We start from the raw sequence: 22344 nt of genomic DNA, 5'->3' as shown, positions 1-22344 counted from the left end.
CGCCACTGCACTTTAAGCTAATACACTCCATGCTAGTGCACTTCCCTCTGTAACACTCAACTCTATGCCCCTGCACTACATCAACACACTGTATGCCACTGTAATCTACTCTGCACCTCTACACCGTATGCCATGGCACTCTACACCACTTTACTCTATGCCACCACACTCTATGCCACTCTATGCAACTCCACTCTACTCTGCACCTCTCCACTCTAAGCCACTTCACCCTACTGTGAATACATCTACTTAATGCCACTGCACTCTGTGCCACTGCATTCTATGCCACTGCACTCTACCCTGTACCTCTCCACTCTATGCAATTGCACTCTACTCTGAAACAATCTATTATACGCCACTGCACTCTATACCACTCTGACCACTGAACTCTATGCCACTCTACTCTGCCCCATGCCACTCTATGTCACTGCACTCTACACCAGTGCACTCTAAACAACTGCACTGTATGCCACTGCCTTTTGCTCTGCATCACTGTACTATATGCCACTGTTCTCTGTACCACTCTACACCACTGCACTGACACTCTACTCTGCAACACTGCACTCTACCCCATTCTACTCTGTACTACTGCATTCTATGCCACTGTACTCAATGCCACTGCAGTCTGGGCACTATACTCTACGCTGCACTGCACCACTCTACAATACTCCACTCTGCACCATTTTACACCACTGCACTCTATGCCACATGAGTCTACTCTGCACTCTATGACACTGCACCACTCTGCATTACTGCACTCTCTGCCACTCTATTGTATGCCACTCTACTCCACTGCACTCTATGCTACTCTACCCCATGGCACTCTATGCCACTGCACTCTGCGCCAATGCACTTTAAACAACTGCACTGTACGCCACTGCCTTCTACTCTGCACCACTGTACTCTACGCCACTGCTCTCTGTGCCACTCTACATCACTGCACTGACACGCTACTCTGTAACATTGCACTCTCCACCACTGCTCTGTACACCAATATACTCTGTACAACTTCATTCTATGCCACTGCATTCTATGTCACTGCAATCTATGCCACTCTACTCTGCATCACTCCACTCTACGCGACTGCACTCTACAGCACTATACTCTATTCTGCACTGCACCTCTCTACACTGCGTCACTGCGCTCTCTGCCATGCAAGTCTACTCTGCACTCTATGCCACTGCACCACTCTACACTACTACACTCTCTGCCACTCTATTGTATGCCACTCTACTCCACTGCACTCTTTGCCAATCTACTCTGTCCCTCGCCACTCCGTGCCACTGCACTCTAAACCACTGCATTCTACGCCAATGCACTCTAAACAACAGCACTGTACCCCACTGCATTGTACTCTGCACCACTGGGCTCTATGCAACTGCTCTTATGCCACTTTACTCCACACCACTATGCCACTAACATTTAGCCATGCTGAACAGCAGTTACTCTGGTGTATAACATGGCTAAACACATTGACAAAGCCAATTACTTTTGCATGGACCAGACCTATTGGCTTTGCCAATGTTTGTTATTACTACGAGGCACGGCGGTCCCTGAAAGAACTGTGAATGTGTAAGTCCTTATTTTAAACATGCATTCGATCCCTTGTGAGGGGTAGTAAGCGCTGCATAAATACAATTACATCTAATATAGGCTGCTACAAAATGCTCAAATACATTTTGGTTAAATAAAAAAAAGTACCTCTCAAATACAGATTTGAATAATATACAGTTTATACCTAGTACTAACATTTTTTATAATACTCCATTAAAACCACACACCACAGAGCTCACCTTGTAACACCCTTACAGTACCTCTCTAAAAGAAAATATCTTTGCCATCAGAAAGCTTCAAGTGACTCCTTTGGTTAAAGTCAATGCAGGTTTTCAAGCCCCTTTGCATTTGCAAATTTACCAGTTGCCCACATTTGCATTTCTTTAGGGAAGGAGACACCCTGGCAAGAAGATCTGTTTCTTATCTGTTTGCCCCTCCCTCCCTCAGCACAGGGGACACCCTGCCTTTCAACACAGCTGGGGAAACTAATCTGCCTGTAATTTCGCCCTGCTGTGTCCGTTGTCCTTTTGGTGAAAGGCTAAAATTACGAACAACTGCTGTCTGTTAAGCCTTTCATCACGGACAACAGATGGCAGGGCGAAATCACAGGCAGACCGCAAAATTTGCAGATGGGTAGCCACCCTATGGAGGACCCCAGGAGGCCCATGGGGGCCAGTTTGAAGCTGACCGACATTGTGGGCTGTGTGCAGCAAGCCCCGCGGAGAAGGGGCGGCGGCCCACTGCGCACAATGAAGGCCGTAGCTGTGAGCGGGGGGCAGAAGTAGCCACCCGCGCTGCAGTGGCCGACGATCCTGGTGCCTGGGGACCGGAAGAAGTGTGTACTGGCAGGGGCTGTCGCTTCCCTCCGACTCAGCCCCACAGCAGCTTATTCTCTACTCGACCTCATTGTCCCACATACAGCTTTGAGGAGGGGAGGCAGGAGATGCCCGCACGAGGTGGCGGAGGACTGTTCCTCCAAAGTGGGACCCCCTTGTCTGACACCATCTTTAAGCATGACTATCCTCGTTAAGAGAGGTGCCCACTGGTACCTGGATCTTACCTCTAGGAACTGAACCAGGGGTCATATGCCCTTGCAGTCACCTAGACCACGCTTGTGTGCAGCTGAGACTGGTGTGAATGAGCTTCCCGGTCTCACGGAATGGGAGATGCTGGTCGGCGGCGCTGAAGGGGGGATTGGGCACCACATTAAGAATCCACCACATCGCGGCCAGGCGATATTGAGAATGGGGGTCCTGCAGATGGGTGCCAATGGCACAGAAGCTGAGTGCTGGATCTCTGTACCACCTCCTTCCCGGTCTGGGCCTTCCCTGATCATCGGGTGTATAGGACACAGAGGAGCCACCTCCTTACCATTCTGACATTTCCGCAGATGGCAAGTGCCTTCGAGGAGAGTGGGGGGTGATTGTGCCAGCTAGGGAGCACAGTTGGCCCCTGTGTGGGGGCCTGGTTGGTGAGGCAGCCCGGGTGTGCCCCTTGAGCTGAGCAGAGGAATTGCCTCAGTGCAGGGGGAGCCAGAGTGGTGTACGACCAGCCCTGCTTAGGGTTGAAGGTAGCCCCTGGTGCAAGACGGCTGCCCATAGTTTCCCCAACCAGCATAGTGATGACCTGGGCACACCAGACAATAAAACCACATGTACAATGGTGCGCAACAAGCAATCATGACCCAGCCAGCCACCATCTGCATAGTGGCACCTGAAGACTGGGATGCAGCCGGCCTGGCCTGTGCCTGGGGTGGGGCTGGAGGTTCACACAGCTGCCATACTAGTGGCCACAGTGGACACCAAATCGGCGCTGGAGAACAAGATTGATGCGGTGGCCATGGACCTGGGCGTGCTGAGATCAGGCCATCACAAGCTGACACACAGGGTGGGAGAAACCGAGAAAGCTGTACAGCTGATACACCCCATGGTCACAGACCAAAATGAACAACTGCAATCCCTGAAGCATGAAGTGGGAAAGCTCCGCGACATAGTCGAAGACACAGAAGGCCGCTCCTGCCAAAAAAACATCTGAGTAGTGGGTTTTCCCGAACGCAGTAAAGGGCCTAGTATGGAACTCCACATGGAAACATGGCTCCTACAAGAAGTCCTGGGAGGTAAGGCCTCCAAGCTCTTTAGGGTCGAAAGAGCCCATAGAGTGCCGGGGGACCCCACCAAAACCAGCAGCACCCTGAAGAACAGTGGTGGTGCATCTTCTAAATTACTGGGACAGGGACAACATACTCCTTTGAAACTGAGCCCATGGCCCCTGGCAAGGTGATGGGAGAGCAGTGAATATATACCAGATTATACCCAGATGGCTCTACGCCAGCGAGAAACCTTCAGAGCCGTGAAACAGCAACTAAGGACACTTGGTCTGAAATATGCGCTCTTGTTTCCAGCCAAGCTTTGTGTGGAGGACCGAGACCAAACCCACTTCTTCACCTCTGCTAGAGAGGCATGGACACGGCTGGAGAGCAAAAGATGCGACCGACCACCGGAGCAAGAGGTCTGGGCAGAACACAGATCGAAAAAGAAGGCCCACTGACAGCCGAGGGCAGCTGCTTTGAAGGCACAAACAAAGACAAAGCAGGCAAGGGTGGTGACGGAGGTGCAACGCACATGCACAATACCAGTGAGCGCTACGTGGATGGAACTATAACAAACCTCGGAGGACCAAGAGCACTCTTCCCTTGAATCCTTGCCAGAAGAGCCTGAGAAGGGGTCAATAGTGAGCCTGATGAGAGCAGACCTGTTCGGTGGGATGCCAGTAATGATGAAATAAATGGAGAGGAACTAGATGGACTGGGGTTACTTAAATCCTGAACAGCCTGTTGTGGAAGGAGTTGAGGACGCAGGAGGGCCAAACCCTCACGCATTAATGCCCACCTGAGTGCCTGCTATAGATACATAATGTGTCACATGGCTTGGCTTACTTTGTGTTCACACCAATGGGGCTATAGGCATCTCAGGTGTTGGTGTGTGGTGGGTAGTTTGGAGCCTACAGCACGAGCTGATTGGGATGAGGGGGTTTGGGGTAGGGGATATTGTTCAACAAGAACATGGACAAACTATCAAGAATGCAGCGGGGCAAGTACAGACAGATTCACTAATGACTCTAACGACCAATAGAGGATGAGAGGAACGAGGCTCTGAATAGAGGCCTAACCCTGAAGCTTCTCTCATGGAATGTAAATGGCCTAGGGGACAAACTCAAGAGAGGGGTGGTGAGAAAATACCTCCTTAGACATGACCCGGACATAATCCTGTTAAAAGAAACCCATCTCCTGGGTAACAAATGTGGCTTTCTGGGTAGAGGCAGGTACAAAATATTGCCACAGGAGGGATTCACAAAAGGCTTGGGGGGGTGAAAATTCTGATTAGACCTTCTCTGCCACTGGAAATCATCTGCATAAACATGGCTGTCAGGCCGCAAACCACGGCCGGTGCTACGAGGAGGATGTGGTCAATGGGTCATGGTATCTTCCCCCCGGGGTTACAATCCATGGGTTTGGAACACATGGGGGCCTGGCTGAGGACTTACCTGGATGTCTTAAGCATTATTGGTGGGGATCTCAATTTGACCTTACAGGTGGACATGGACAGAGTGGCGAGATCAGAGGACCGAGCGAGAACTGACAAGAGGCTGGCCAACTTTGTGGACCATATAAGCATGATTGACCTGGGCCGGGCGACAAACCCAGACACACACCAATACTCGCATGCAACCAAGTCATTAGGGGTGATGTCCAGATTGGACTGCATTCTGGTGCCCCCATGCCAGATGACTAGCTACTCTGACAAGACCTTTCTTCCCCCAGGGCATATCGGATCGCTCACCACTGCTCAGCAGGGTACACATGGGGGTCCCTAGTCGGACGATAATATGGAAACATGATACATGGGTGCTGATTGACAGGGAGATAAAAGTGATGGTCACTAAGAAGACTACCAATTACTTCACAGCAAATGAAGGTTCAGTCGATCCTGGATCAGACTCCTGTATAGGGACTCAACGGCGAGGGTCTGAGAAAATGTGGCCCTCTCTTGATGCTTAGGACCGTTCAGGGGAACTCAAAAGGGCTGCCCACTATCCCCTATGCTGTTCGCAGTGGCCCTTGAATCCCTAGCATCATGGATCAGGGTGGACCCGTTGATCAGGGGTCTTCAATGGGAAATGGATTGGGAGGATGTAATCTCACTGTATGCAGATGATATTCTTCTCTACCTGGCGGACCCCCAACAATCAGTGCAGAAGATCCTGGAAATCCTTCATATCTTTGGGTCCTATGCGGGGCTCTGTATCAACTTCCACAAATCAGTGGGCTTTCCGATAGGGATGGGGACCCTGACAGAGGAGGGGAATTGCCCCCTTTGGTGGGTAACCCGGGGGTTCCGCTACTTGGATATGTTTGTAACATTTGTTGGAGTGTGACCTTTAAAATCAATATTAACGTGAAAAGCTTACAATACATTGTGTAATGAAGCTGCATAGAAAATGTGTTAATGTAGAAGATAATATGTGCGTTTGAAATGTGCCCACGGGGAGTGGCCACCAAATGTACACGAAGACTAATTAAACTAATTAATAATTAATTAATCATGTACTAATGTATGGATTTGTATTAGCACATTATAATTAGAGTCATGTATTGGGGTTTTGCTAAATTAATCACTAGGCCTTAGTTAGCAAGGGTCTGTGCCTATCTGCCTGGTCTCATTTTAAACTGTGTTTTTCGAACGTGCTATGTGCTATCTTCCAGAAGGACACAACGCTGTACTTTTCCAGAAGCTAGAGATATGTGTGTGTAGCCGTAGTAGATTCTTTCTCATGGGACCCGACTTGCTCAGGGAGACATTCTTGCCGAATGCAACAGTTTAATTCGTAACAGGTGCAAGGCTGCCTAGACTAGGAGAAGCCAATGGGACTACTGACTGGAGCATAAAGTGTAACTTTTCTTACCTGACATTCCAACCGATGAAGACGTCAATTAAAGGAGCCAATCAACTGCATGAGAACTGTGCTCTGCGGAAGATTCTAGTAAGGTGCGTGGAGAATTATTGGACAGAGATAATGATGCACCAAAATTGATCCAATAGGGAATTAAGGGCTAGTTCAACAGTTTTGATATAACAGCATGACCCGAGGAGAAATCAGCTATTATTGGGACATTTTTGCCTTTATTCTGACATTTTGCCTTAAGTCATACTTTGCCATAATTCTTTGAGACTTTGCTGTTCTGATACCTTAACCATCCTCTATTTAATCCTTACCTGATACTTACTTCTCCTCCTTATGAGGGAAATGCCTTATTCTTAGCTATGCCATATTGAGACTTTGCCCTGTCCTGTTCTTGCTGATGCTGAATCGACTGATGTCCTGAGGACGAAGACTGACGCTGATTGCTGATTCGTTGGAGGGGTAACTATCTGATGAAAATTGTAATTGTCTGTTTGCCTTTCTTTCTAGGTACCAACTGCTCTTTTGATAGAGGCCAGAGTTAGTTGTTTTCTAAATTTGTGTTTGCTGAATTGTTTTGCATGAAGCCCAACATGCCGATGCTAATTTGAAGTTAGTTAAGGTGTTCACCAAAATCTGACACAAATAGACAAATTACTGAATTCTTGCTTTGTTAAATTACGTATCATTGTAACTTGCGAAACTGTTTCTTACTAATGACATGTTAATGCTGGGCGTATATGCTCTATACTTTGATTAATTGTGTTTTAATTACAAGTTTGAATATTTGCTAATGAGATTGATTGTTAATGAGATTAACGGAGATGAGGGACCATGACTGTTAAAGGATGTCCCATCACTATGCCTTCACACTGTGTGAGGCTTTGACCAACTGCTGCTACTGCACGCAGACAACCCGGTATGGCTGCTGCAACTGGGTCCAAAATATCTGAAAAATATGCTACTGGTCAGTTTACACCTCCATGGACCTGGGTCAAGACAGACAAAGAACATGCATCACGTTCATGACAAAACAGAACAAAAGGCTTTGTGTAATCAGGCATACCTAAAGCTGGAGCCCTGCATATGCTCTCCTTCAGTTCAGTAAACACCTTCATTTCCTTCTCTGACAACACTATGACATCTGACCCTTCCTTGACCATCAGTCTCACCAATGGCTAGGAGATGACTGAGAAATTCAGGATCCACTGATGACAGTAGCCCACCATTCCCTGAAACATCCTAACATCTCTCAGTGTCGTTGGGGGATTCATCTGTAACAGGGCAGTAACCCTCTCCCTGGATAACTTCCTCAACCCTTTCTCAATTTGATGACCCAAGTATTTCACCTCTTTCTGACAATATTGCAACTTCTTTGGGGACACCTTGTGCCCGTTCTTTCCCAAATGGTTCAGTAAGGCAATCAAATGATACTTGCACTCATCCCTTGTTTTGGATGCAATCAACAAATCATCAATGTACTGCACTAGAGTCGATTGGAAAGGCAATTCTAATGACTCCAAATCTTTCTTCAGTATCTGATTGAAGATGGAAGGTGATTCCGAAAACCCTTGAGGAATTCAACACCAATTGTAAACCTTATCCAGGAATTTGAAACTGAAAAGAAATTGGCTGTCCTCATAAAGAGGCACAGAAAAGAATGCTTGGGACAACTCAACCACTGTGAACCACTCTGTATCACATGGAACCTGGAACATAATCACAGCTGGATTTGGCACACCTGGGCAACACTTCACCTCTATGTCATTAATCTTTCCCAAGTCTTGGACAATTCAAACTTTCCCACAAGGCTTTCTCAGCCCCATTATTGTTCAGTTACATGGACTGCTCATCACCTTCTTCAAGACTCCCTGTCTTGAAGGAGGTAATTGCGCCACCTTTGTAAGGACATCTTGCGCCATATGGTACTGCGGTACCTGGGGAAACACAGCATTTGGCTTTACATTGACTTTGACTTGTTCTACTCCTTTTATCAGTCCTACTTCTTTCCCTGTCAAGTCCCACACCTTCTCTTGGACTGTCCCCTGCAAATCTGCTGGCAGATCAGTCACTGTGAACATTGGGAAGAAGTTAATCATCCGTGGTCTCTGTTTCAGTCTCTGAAATCTGCTCCTCATCTCCTTCATCATCACTGTTTGTCTGAACCTCAATTCCCTCACTGGAACAGGTGATTGAACACCTTGTTTTGCACAGTAAGTCTCTTCCCAGTAGGGACATGGGACTCAAATCGCAAACCACAAACCTCTGCAACCTCCGTAGAAAATGCCAAGCTCAACTTGAACCGGATCTGTAATTAGGTTAGTCAGGAGCTGATTTGCCACTCCTACCACCTTGAATGTAAGTCCCGAAAGGGGCAGTTTCGGAACCTCTGCACTTCTAACTGTAGAGCGGGTGGCTCCTGTGTCAACCAGAATTGAAACCTTGTGACCCATTACCTTCCCTTGAACATATGGCCCTTTCTGATCTACTTCTAGGGACGCTGCAAGCCTACACTCCTCACTATCTGAACTCTCATCCGACCATTCATCATTTATTCCATTCTCACCACGTAATGGGAGCTGTTGTACTGCATTACTTTGATTCATTCTTTGACCTGTGACCTGTTGAGGAAGCATCACCTGTTGCTGTTCCATTGGTGCTAAGGGCAATTGCATTTGCTGTCTAGGTACCATAGAAACCTGCTGTTGCATTTGCTGCATCTGCATCGGCTGTACATGTGGCATCTGCACCTGCTGCCTGGGTTGGAGACCCTGCATCTGAATCATGTTATTCTGAAAATTCTTATTAGGACCTCTCAACCTTGGTCCCTTCACGTTTTGAAAAGCACTGACATCATTGCTTTGTTGAACGACACCCTCTCTGCACCATCATCGGTCACTCCTGCTTTGAATGTCCAACGCCCCCGCAAGCATTACAAGGTAACATCTTCTTCATCCCCTGCACATCATTCTGAACTACTATAGTATTCAAGTCTGTGCTTCTGTTCACAAAACCTCTGCGACCTCTCCCTCTCACTTGCGCCTGAAACATCCTGTTTCATTGCGGCTGTTGCACCATCTGTTGTAGACAACCTCCCTGCATACCTGACTGTGCTGCTTTAATTTGCATCATCATCACTTTCTCCTTCAGCTTCCTCTGCTTCAACTCAATCTCGTCACCACAGTACTTTGCATACTGCAACACCTCGTCAATCGGCTTTGCTTGCCAACAGACCAAATGATTCTTAATCATCTGACTAATCTCCGGTCTCAATCCCTCAACGAATCTGAACACAAGGTGATTCATGTCCTTCGCCTCAACAACCTCTGTACCGCTGTAGTTCTTGAACTCTTTCAACAACCTCTCATAATAGGCATGCATCGACTCTTTGGGTTCCTGTGCTGTCCGGTCAATCTTTTGACAATCAACATTCTGCGGTGAAACCCTCTGTTTCAAGAACTGAATCACCTTATAGTAGTATCTCATCGCCTCAGGAGACGGTGCTCCTGTGACTCTATCCCTTGCCGGTTCCGCAGACGGCCAATCCACACTTCTCTTGCACTCAAGCCACAGATCAGCTGGAACTATGATCTCAAAGAGAGTATTCAGGTCTTCCCAGAGACATTTCGCAAGCTTCACAAACCTGTCTGTCTGCTGATACCACTCTATTGGTTTCTCCCTTATCCTGGGAAAGTCATTTGTAAAAGACAAGATATCACCTCTAGTCCACTGTACATGGACAAGGACCCCTCCTGCCGTCTCTCTCATCGGTAAAAGTTTTACCGCACCCACATCCTGTGAGGCCTTTGCTGGCTGCTCTATGCAATCACCTTTCCTCTTATCTCTTTTCTTCGCCCATCTGCCTTCCCATTTCTCTAAGGGTCCCCAAACTTGTGCACTCTGCAATATTACTTTAAGGTGCGCCTTCATCCCAGTAGATCTCATATGTTCAAAATCATTAGGTTCAAAGTCTAACCGGTAACTCCTCTTCAGATGTTTGGTATTGTCTATGTCTATTCCATATTTGTCTGCCAAATTTGCCAACCTCTGGTGCACCCTGCTCACTTCTTTAGTTATTTTTGGACACAAATACCTCAATTCTGCTTCCGTGTATGATTCTAGCCTGTTCACTCCCATGCTTCCATCAACTAGTTCATTTGCCTCCATGCCCAACCTCACAAAATTCAGATACTCTTCTCCTTCTGACCTCCCTCCTGCTGCAGGAGTAGTCTGTGGTGAATTCAACTTGTCTAACCAATTGTTAAATTGTTGCGCGGTTAAACCTTGCAAGGAGATATTCCCAGCCTGCACTAGCAGTGTTTGCAGTATGTCTGTACTTGAGATCTGCAGAGTCAGGAGTCCCAGACCTGATTGTCTCATGGCATCTGAAGGAGCCCAAATCGGACTGAAGTCTAATAAAGACCTAGACCTGTCGAATGTCGGTTCCACTGGAGTCACCCCTTGAGAGCTCCCTACAAACCCTCCTCTTGCATTCTCTTGGGTCATTATTCCTTGATCACATACACTAGGCTTCGCCTGTGCATACAATGGTACTGGTGGACCAACCGTGATGGCAAGGATATGGTGGCTGGCGGCTGCCTGTTTCCCAAAACCTGTGGAGCATTAACTCCCATATTCTGGTTCATTACTGGCACCATGGCTGACTGTGGTCCTGTGACCGAAGTGTGATTCAGAATTATCTGTTGCTGTGCCTGGGGCAGTAAAGGTGGGGTTGGATCAATCTGATTAAGCTTTGGCCGGATCTGACGGCACCATCAAGTTTGTGGTAGTCTCTGGTATTGGGACATCAGGATAAAGTCTCTGAACCTGTGGTGGCTGTAACTGAAGTTGCATCTCTGGAGCAGTGGACATACTAATACTACTCTGCACCGGGACCGGTGTCGATACAGGACTAACCTGTACCGGATTTGCTGTCACCTTGTTCTGAGTTGAACTTACAGGGCCTGTAGTACTCGGTCTGTTGTCGTCTATTGCATATGGCGGTGGTCGATCATTCAATAACTGATCTCATCATCGTCTGAGTCATCCATCTCTGACCAGGGCTTCTTAGCCTCTTTGCCTTTAGAAGAGCTTTTGTCAGTTTACAAGCAGCTTTCCCTCCTTTGACTTCCTTCTTGAGCTATTGCTGGAAACATCCTAACTCCATTATTGTTTCTGTCCTCCAAACCCTCTGTGCACTATCCCATCTAGCCTCCGCTAGTGTCTTTTCTGCTTTCCTCATTCTCCTTTCAAATTTCTGTTGCTGCTGTCGTATTGCCATCAATTCCCAAATTGCTAACGCCTCAAACTGTGCTGGCCTCAGAGGTGGTTTTAGCTCATTTAACACCCTCCACAAATTTTCCAAAATTCTTATGTTGAACGTTCCGTGCTCTGGAAATGCCAAGCACCCTTCTTTCTCTGTCGCTTTGCACCATTGTTTTAGCCAAAGACATGGCGCAACACCCCTCTCCCCCTTTATGTCATAAGCTGGTGTATCTTCTGGTAGTGTAACCTCCCCTACACTGAAAGGTCATGGAGTCCAACTTACTGATTCTTATTGAATGCAAGCAATTAACTTGTTCATTAGTTATTGTGACTATTGGTTAAATTATTGATCTATTGATTGGTGACGCCAAAAATATATCTATTACTAGTAAGAGCCCCCAACGTGGTCAAAAGGTTTATCGGCCTAGGCGTGTCTCCTTGTAAGTTTACTTATCAAGGTTCTGACACACTATCACGCTCAATAAAGACGTCCTTATGCAGGAGAATCTGAAGAACGTCTCAGAGGCTTATTGCAAATATGCAGCGAGGTGGAGAAAGCTTCTGCTCTCCCTCCTGGGCCAAGCATCCCTCTGTAAAATAATCTACTTACACAAATTTCTATACATCCTCCAGAACACCCTGTATCCGGTACCAGATGCCTTCTTTTACAGGGTGGATAGGGTCACCAGAGTGCTTCTCTGGGAGAGAAGGATACCCAGAATAGCCTTGTCAATGCTAACTAGATGCCAAACAGTAGGAGGTATCGCCCTCCCAAACCTTCAACTTTATTACTGGGTCTCACAGTTGCTGACAGTTAATGAGTGGACCTTTTCATCCCAACAGGAACCCTCCCTGAAATGGACCATACCGCTATGACGAGGGGGGCTATCTTTGCCAACTCTATGGAGGAGGGGGTTCCCCCCCTTCCTACCCCAACGCAAACAGTAGTCTGGATCTGGAAGAGAGCAACGAATATAATAGGGTGACAGGACAAGGTGATGTTGCAGACTCCCTATGGGACTCAGTGCTTCTCCGGGTGTAAAGGAAAATAGAAGGTCAACGAAAATGGGATCTGCTGGGGATCTCACAACTGGGTGACGTATGGAGGGACGGTGCTGTAGTCCCATTTGATGACTTGCAAAATTAATATATAATGTTAGGGAGTCAATTCTTGAGGTAACAACAGATGTGCTTCCTTCTCAACATTTCTGAGGCTCTACAGGCCAAAATAGAGGAAGAATCCCTATTGGAATATAGGGTGTTGGGCTCCTCCCTGACCGACCATGCGGTGTCTCAGATCTACTCTACACTTCTAAACAATATCCTCCCCCTGCTAGAAAACTTGAGGGAATGATGGGAGAGGGATCTGGGCAATTTAGAGGATGGCGACTGGAGTCAGTCATGCGGGTACCTTAGAGAGGTCAGGATCTGGGCAGGCTTCTGCCAGATACAATAAAAAATATTGCACAGGGTCTATTACAACAGGACCATCCTGTTCAAGATCAGATGGGCATCAGATGATCGATGCCTACGGGGATGCCATATCCGGGGCACTGTACTACATACTGGGAATGTCCAATACTGGGGACCTAATAGAGATGGGTGGGTGACAGGACTGCAGCTACATTGTGCGAGGAAGTGAAATTCACACCCCAGTTGGTTCCCCTGGGAATCTGGGACGAACAAACACTGGACTGCTACTGCCTTTTATTCTTTAATCTGGCCCTGATGGTAGCCCGTAGAGACATTTTTAAGCACTCAGAGACACCCAACCTGCCTACTATGAGGAACTGTGAAGAGGGTCTAGACTGGTGTGTAGTGCCAAAGAAATTAATATACCAAGCACGAGGTTGCCCACATAAATTTGATAAGATTTTGGGGCCCTGGAGGGTGGCACTGGACCAGGTCAACTGAGGCATGTTTTGAAACTGGGCAGATGAGAGCCATACCCATGGGTCGCTAGAAGGGATCCTTAGGCCATTTGATATAGTCAACTTAAAAAGTATTATTTGTCATACTGCTGTCCGATCCATCCCACCATATGGGAAAACACATGTATTCTGAATGTATAATATATCTATATGGCATCAAAGTTGGGGGAAGGTGGGATATGTTGTTTAATTTGTTCTCTGTTAATTATATACATTGAATAAAGAGATTTAAAAAAAAAAAATTATATCATTTATGTAACAGTTTTGAAATGGAATTAAACCACAAAACTTGACAAAAGTAATAACAGACAGGCAGATAAAGTGATCCAATAAAAAAGAACATATATTAACCAACTAAAAAACACGGGGAGTCAGTACAAATAATATCCAAATATACATTGACAATAAATTATCCTGATAAAACTACAAAGCTCCATGATTCCACCTGTCAGTGTATAGGAAACCCTCAAACAGGTCAATGTAAATGTCCGTCTTTCTTCAAGACAAAATTCCACATTTTTTCAGTTGATTTCAGGATCGGTGCGAGGTGGTTACTCTGACACAAGTCAGAAATCAAGTCGATCACCAACCACACTGAGTCCAACTTTCACTTTTTGTTTGTAATTTTACTCATATATGTATTAAAAAGAACATTTCCATAAAACAGAATAGAAGAAAAAAACAAGTGCACTTCTTCTGAAATTGAGGTGAAAGTAATGCATATTTTCAGCTTTAAAAGGTACGCTTTGCTATCTACGTAATCACTAAACGTTAGAAGTCATTTTAAATGCCGAATGAAGAGTGCTATTTTATTATAATGTATTCGTGGAACTACTGATTCTTGCTCAACATTATTGCACTACTTAACTTGTGCACAACAAATAATGTGTTCGTGGGGTAAATCATGGAGCGTAAACTGCTTCCCAAACTTGCTCTTCTAATCCTCACCCACTCAGGAGCAATGAAGATGCTTCAGCACTTGTTGTTACTTTACATTTCTAGGCCTCCTTTTTTTTCTTGTGTAAGTAGGTTCACTTCTCATGAAGATCCTCTGGAGATGCTATGACTTTCATATGAATTTTGAGACTGACTATTATACAGTATAATACCTTTAAACATATTGTATGCACAGCAAGTTGGGCCGAACCTTAGTCCTGTTTCTGCACACTAACAGCGGGACGTTTTGCATGCAAATTCCAATCCTGGCACAGTTGGCTATGTCAGTGTGTGGACGTCAGCAATTGTTTTGACTATTCTAGCAAATAAATCAATTGTTCCACAACTAGAAGTGACATCTGCTTAATTTGTAAAAAAATAAGTGTACGGAGCCAATGTTTTTCTTAAGAGCAGGCCCCTATCAAGGCTACCTAGTCTTGATACCACAGCATGCCTCTTTCTTCAGATACCCTACACTTCCTGTCTGTTTATCTCGCTCTTGCAAGTTCAGGTCAACTTCATTCATATTTCTAGCTATGTCACTGTTTTCCTATCTTTCTCATCCTCCTTCTTCCTTCAATTTCTGTCTTTTTTCTCTCTTGCTCTGGACCAAAGTCTCTTTGAAAACTACGTTCTATTTCCCATAAATGGGCACCAATGGTCTTCACCTGCACCCACCTGCTCAAATTCATCACTGGGAGCAACACTAGTCAGTGTGGCCACAGGGGTCTCAGGGCTGTGATCTTTGTAAATGAAAAGAACACCACCAGGGTCCTAAATTTGTATGTAGTCTCAAATGTGGTTTCAAATATACACCTAAATGAGCCAGTAATAGGTGGCCACCCAAGCTATGGAAGAAACTGAGTGTCACACCCCATTATATATAGAGGCCCTGTGTGATGGGTGATATCACACAGAAAAATATTTTCCATGTAAAAACAAAAAAAGTTACATTCTACATTCATACATTTCCAAGTGTTCGGTTATGTGATACACTACACACAGAATTAGGCAACAGGCATACACTAGGAAAGTTTAGAAAAACCTACATACTTTACAAGTATGCCTCGGTGTCCTGTGACTCATGTCATACAATGTACATCTCTGCTGTACTTAAGCATGTGTCTCTAGACCATGTGATGCCTAGAAATAGCTTTAAGCCACTAGCTATGCAGGTACTTGAAGGTGGGTCACAGAACGAGGAAGTGTAGAACTTCAAAAGCAAGCGGCTTAGTTATGAGTTTGACTATTCGTGGCCATCAAAGCCGCTAAGAGACAATGTACAACCAAAGATATTGAACCTAAACAATGTGAGGTGAGCTTCAACTCCTTCCAACTCCAAATCTCCCTCCAAACACATGGATGTTGACTTATTGTTATCAGTTGTTCTTTATTAACGCACATCCCTCTTTCTTCAGTACTTGAGTGAAAGACCTGATAGTTTTGAAAACCTCTGCATAACCCTTTTAAATGACCATGAGTGTACTATGAGAAGTGTGCACTCTTTCATTGGTCTTTATGTTTTTCAGGGCACCCTCGGAGGGTATTGTTGTTCTTTCAAACTCTTATCCAGTAATGTAGAGAATTCAAAGATGGGAGATGACATCTGTCACTTCTAACCCCCAAGTTCCATTGTTGATCTAATGTGAGTCAGTTAGCTGAGCAGGAGGCGAGTTATCATTTGACCTTAAAGGTCAGAGCTCAAAGTATTCTGTGGGTGATCAAGTGCTCAAGTCTGAGTTATCATACAGAATAAATATTCTGAGTATGCAGATGTAGTTTGACAATTGCTTGTGTGGTTCAATAAGCAATCCGCAACAAATCCCCTGAATTGTTGGCTCTCAATGTGAGAGTTTCAAGAAGAGAACACACACATTGTTTGGCAACAACGTAGTCTACTTTGAAACCTCTAGCTTCAAGAAATAGTGAATAATCTCTTTTCCTCCTTGGACTGAGATCCTAAGAACTACAACTCTCTGTCCTTCGTCATCAAATAAAAAATCAAAAGGCAATTGAATTCAACGTGCACTTCGGTTATAGATCAGAATATCAATAAAACTATTCCTCTGACAAAGACGTCATGTGCTAAATATCGTTCACAAATATAAAGCTCGATTGGGTATAGATTTTCTGTTATTAACTGTAATGAATCAGTATTTTTGCGGAGGAAGGTCGGGGCACAATATTTAAATCAGGCAATACGTAGGCCATGATATTGTGATTTCATAACAGCATTTTTCTTAGAGATATGTTATTTCAGCCTCGTTCATGCCGCCTGGACTAATTCTGCCCCTTTGGAGGGACAGACTGGGACAAAATATAGGTCTGGGCTCCAAAATGAAATTGGCTCCATTTGCGAATTATATAGCTAAAAAAGTGGCTTACATTTGGAAATCAGGGTGGTTTTGAACTTGTGAAGACAAGCAGTATATGTGTTTAGCAACTATATGCTTGACTGCAATATTTGTGCTTGAAGCAGGCATTATATGTGGTAATACCATAGGGAAACACACATTGGCAAAGCCAATAGGTCTTGCCTGTGCAAGCGCCATTGGCTTTGCCAATGTGCTGTAGCCATGTTGTCCACCATTGTGGCTGCTGTTCAGCATGGCTAAAAGTGGCATAGGGTGGTGTTGAGTGTCGTAGCGTGGAATGGAAAAGAGAAGAGTGTAATAGAGTTTTCTGGAGTGGAGGGGCAGAGACTGTTGTGTTTTGCAGTGGCATAGCCTGGAGTACCGTAGAGTGGTATACACTGGAGTGGCATAGAGGAGAGTAAATTGGTGTGCAGTGCATTGCTGTAGAGTCTTGCAGAATATAGTAGTGTAGAGTGCAGTGGCATTGCGTCCAGTGGCATTGAATTCAGCAGAGTACAATGCAGTGTTATAGAACGCAGTGGCGTAAATTAGAGTGCTGCATAGTAGAGTGGAGTGGTGCAGAATGGATTGGTGCAGAGCGGAGTGGCAGAGAGCAGAATTGGGTAGAGTGGCATCTAGTGTAGTGGTGCAGAGTGGCATTGAGTGGTGCTGAGTGGAGTGGGGTAGAGTTTAGTGATGCAGGGGGCAGTGGCACAGAGTGGAGTCCAGTGACATAGAGCGCAGTGGCACTAGTGCAGTGGCATTGAATTCAGCTGCATACAATTCAGCATCATAGAATGCAATGGTTTAGATTAGGGTGGTGCATAGTAGATTGTAGTGGTGCAGAGTGGAGGGGCACTGAGTAGAGTGGTGCAGAGTGGAGTGGCACAGAGTAGAGTGGCGTAGAGTGACGTAGAGTAGAGTGGGGCAAAGTGCAGTGACACAGAGTGCAGTTGTATAGAGTGCATTGGGGTAGTGTACCTTGGTTAAGAGTAGAGTGGCAAAGAGTGTAGTAGAGAGGCATACAGTGCAGTGACATAGAGTAGTTTTTTTCATATTAGAGTGAAGTGGCATATAGTGGAGTGATGCAGGGTAGAGTGCAGTTGCACAGAGTGGCATAGTGCAATGGCGTAAAGAGGTGTAGAATGCAGTAGCATAGAGTGCAGTGGCACAGAATACATTAGAGTGGCATACAGTTGACTGGCTTGGAGTAGAGTGGTACAGGGTAGAGTAGGGAGGCGTAGTATGATGTGGCATAGAGTGCAGTGGCATAGAGTGGAGTGGTGCATTGTGAAGTGGCATGAAGTGGTGTAAAGTTGAGTGGTGCCGAGTAGAAAGCAATGGTGTGGAGTGGTGTGGAGTAGAGTGGAGTGCTGTAGAATGGAGTGGTGCAGAGTGGAGTGGCGCAGAGTAGAGTGGCGCAGAGTGCAGTGACATAGAGTGCAGTTTTGCAGAGTGCATTGGCGTGGAGTGAAATTGTGAAGAGTAGAGTGGCGTAAAGTGCAGTGGCATAGGGTATAGTGGCACAGAGTGGAGTAGAGAGACACACAGTGCAGTGGCATAGAGTGTATTTTTTCATAATAGAGTGAAGTGGCATAGAGTGGAGTGGTACAGTGTAGAGTGCAGTTGCCTGAAGTGACATAGAGTGTCATACAGTGGATTGGCATAGAGTACAGAGGCATAGACTTGAGTGTTATAGAGTAAAGTGCATTGGCATAGAATGTATTGGCATAGGGTGCAGTGTGGCAGAGTGCCAGAGAGTACAGTGGCATAGAGTGGAGTTGCACAGGGTAGAGAGGCATAGTGTGAAGTGGTGTAGAGTGCAGTGGTGTAGAGTGGAGCGGTGCAGATTACAGTGGCATGGAGTGGTATAAAGTGGAGTGGTGCAGCATACAGTGCAGTAGTGTGGGGTGGTGCAGAGTAGAGTAGAGTGGTGTACAGGCGAGCGGCATAAAGTGCAGTGATATAGAATGCATTGGTTTAGAGTGCAGTGGTTAAGAGTAGAGTGGCGTACAGCAGAGGGGCATAGAGTGCAGTGATATAGAGTGCATTGGTGTAGAGTGCAGTGGTTAAGAGCAGAGTGGCATAGAGTGCAGTGGCATAGAGTATAGTGGCACAGAGTGGAGTAGAGAGGTGTACAGTGCAGTTGCATAGAGTAGATTTTTTTCACAAAAGAGTGAAGTGGCGTAGAGTGGAGTGGTGCATGGTAGAGTGCAGTTGCAGAGAGTAGCATAGAGTGTAACAGTGTAGTGTAAAGTGGTGTTGAGTTCAGTAGCATAGAGTGCTGTGGTGCAGAGTAGATTAGAGTAGCATACAGTGGATTGGTGTAGAGTGCAGGGACATAGAGTTGAGTGTTACAGAGTACAGTTAATTGGTGTATAGTGTATTTGCATAGAGCACAGTGTTGCAGAGTGCCATAGAGTACAGTGGCATCGAGTGGAGTTGTGCAGAGTAGACTGGTATGGCCTACAATGGGGATGTGTAGAGTGCAGTGGCGAAGAGTGTAGTGGTGTAGAGTAAAGTGGTGAAGAGTGCATTTTCATAGAGTCGAGTGGTACAGGGTAGAGTAGAGAGGCATAATGTGAAGTGGCATAGATTGCAGAGGTGTAGAGTGGAGTGGTGCAGATTGCAGTGGCATGGAGTGGTGTAAAGTGGAGTGGTGCAGAGTACAGTGCAGTAGTTTGGAGTGGTGCATAGTACAGTGGAGTGGTGCTGAGTGGAGTGGCACAGAGTGGAGTGGCACAAAGTAGCGTGGCACAGAGTGCAGTGACATAGGCCCTCATTCTGACCTTGGCGGGCGGCGGAGGCCGCCCGCCAAAGTCCCGCCGTCAGGTTACCGTTCCGCGGTCGAAAGACCGCGGCGGTAATTCTGACTTTCCCGCTGGGCTGGCGGGCGGTCTCCTTCAGACCGCCAGCCAGCCCAGCGGGAAAGAGGCTTCCACGATGAAGCCGGCTCGGAATCGAGCCGGCGGAGTGGAAGCTGTGCGACGGGTGCAGTTGCACCCGTCGCGTATTTCACTGTCTGCGCAGCAGACAGTGAAATACATGTAGGGGCCCTCTTACGGGGGCCCCTGCAATGCCCATGCCAGTGGCATGGGCACTGCAGGGGCCCCCAGGGGCCCCGTGACCCCCCCTACCGCCATCCGGATCTCGGCGGTCCGACCGCCGGGATCTGGATGGCGGTAGGGGGGGTCGGAATCCCCGCGGCGGTGCAGCAAGCTGCGCCGCCGCGGAGGATTCAATGGGGCCGCGGTACACTGGCGGGACCCCGCCAGTGGTGCCGGTCCGACCGCGGCTTTACCGCCGCGGTCGGAATCCCCATTGGAGCACCGCCGGCCTGTCGGCGGTGCTCCCGCGGTCCTCCGCCCTGGCGGTCAAAGACCGCCAGGGTCAGAATGAGGGCCATAGTGTGCAGTTGTGTACAGTGCATTGACATAGAGTGCAGTGATTAAGATTAGAGTGACATACAGTGCAGTGGCACAGAGTGGAGTAGAAAGGCATCCAGTGCAGTGGCATAGAGTAATTGTTTTCATATAATAGTGTGAAGTGGTGTAGAGTGGAGTGGTGCAGGGTAGAGTGCAGTTGCAGAGAGTGGCATATAGTGTAATGGCATAGGGTAAAGTGGTGTAAAGTGCAGGAACATAGAGTGCAGAGTAGATTAGAGTGGCATACCATGAATTGGCATAGAGTGTAGGGGCATAGAGTTGAGTGTTACAGAGTGCAGTGCATTGACGCACAGTATATTGGCATAGAGTGCAGTGTTGCCGAGTGGCATGGAGTACAGTGGCATAGAGTGGAGTTGTGAATTGTACATTGGTATGGCCTAGCTTGGAGAAGTGTAGAGCGCAGTGGTGAGGAGTGTAGTAGTGTAGAGTAGAGTGGTGAAGAGTGCACTGGCATACAGTAAAGTGGTACAGGGTAGAGTAGAGAGGCGTAGCAGGAGATGGTGTAGAGTGCAGTGGCGTAGAATGGTGTAAAATGGAGTGGTGCAGTGGTGTGGAGTGGTGCAGAGTAGAGTGAAGTGGCATAAAGTGGAGTATTCATGATGTGGGAGTACACTGCCAAAACAGACAACACATTATCAATTGAAATGACCATTACATTTGCACAGACATACAGTTTTACTTACAAAAATGTACAGTGCACAGACAAAAATGTGTGTAAATTGCATCACCTAGTTTAATGATTCATTTTGATCATATTAAAGTATTTGTTTCCTACACACTTCAGAAATGTTAAACCCTGTACTTCATTTGTGCGTTCAATAGTCTGATATATTCTGAAATACTTACAGAGTTCATAGAAATGTTATTGTGTGCTAGTCAAAAACTCTTTCCTACCCCCAGTATCCAGCAAGATTGTCCCATAAATCTTCTCACTTTGAAGTCAGAGTGAGAAAAGTAAACAAGTGGCCTTGGAAGTCAAAGCCTGACACTTGACGTTGTTTTTTTGATGAAGAATTAAAGGCCTGGTAACAGAAAGTGAGTTTGTGGAAGAACACAGAAAACACAGTTTAGGCAACGGGAGGGAGGAACTGAACCTGGTGAGCCTTAAGCAAATAAAGCCAACAAATAGCCAGAAAGTGTGAGTTACAAATCACAAAGCCAATGGTAATCAACAGGCAGAATGCATTTCTAGGGCAACTTTATCAAAGTCCCCAATATGTAGGCTCAGACGTAACAACAGACCACAACACCATCAAACAGGCCTACATTCAGCAAACAAAACGGCCCACACAGTGACCTGTCAGACCAGCCCTTCAGGCACTGCATGCTTGTCTTATAGGATAGTCCGACCCTGCCCCTCTACATTTAGTACAGGCACAGTGGAAACCTCAGTGAAAGCACACTCGCCTGCTAAAGCTACGCCTTACACTAATATGTATAATCACGTGATATCTCCAACTGTGAAACATTCCCAACTTGCTATTTTTTGTAATTTATTTTGACGAATGCCCGACTCTGTGTAAATAGGTTTTTTAATGAGTGAATTTTCTTGAAAATACTGCAAATAGTGCTCTAAATCCCTCCATTGAATAATTCAGGGTGTATAGAACTGCAAATAGGTCATCTTAGTTAGCCTTATCTGTGTTTCACACATTAAAATTACTGTTGGAAAAGTCTGGATTGAATATATACCTGTGATCTCCTCCCACAGTTAAACAGATTCTTCCACTTTTCTTCACTTCGGTCACAGTCTTTGCCAGCTTCTCGTTAGCTTGTCCCACCGTCCTGGGATTCTTCACATTTTGAAAAGGCTCGTCATTTTCAACATCGGGGAAACGCAGGTCGCCGAAGTCCACTACATCACTACCTGTGAAAATGCACAGCTGTCACCAAATGCTC

At 46.3% G+C, this 22344-nt stretch overlaps 1 protein-coding gene across 1 annotated transcript in view; it reads right to left on the bottom strand.

Annotated features, from left to right (window-relative positions):
* Window positions 1-22344, bottom strand: part of ARG1 (arginase 1) — a 221880-nt gene that overhangs the window by 119362 nt on the left and 80174 nt on the right. Inside the window, exon 3 of the mRNA XM_069234881.1 lies at window positions 22138-22312. Within this exon, the coding sequence (XP_069090982.1) occupies window positions 22138-22312 (175 nt within the window). The remainder of the gene's footprint in view (window positions 1-22137; window positions 22313-22344) is intronic.

This window comes from Pleurodeles waltl, chromosome 5, assembly GCF_031143425.1.
Source record: "Pleurodeles waltl isolate 20211129_DDA chromosome 5, aPleWal1.hap1.20221129, whole genome shotgun sequence".
NCBI lineage: Eukaryota > Metazoa > Chordata > Amphibia > Caudata > Salamandridae > Pleurodeles > Pleurodeles waltl.
This window is presented reverse-complemented; position numbering and strand designations above follow the sequence as displayed.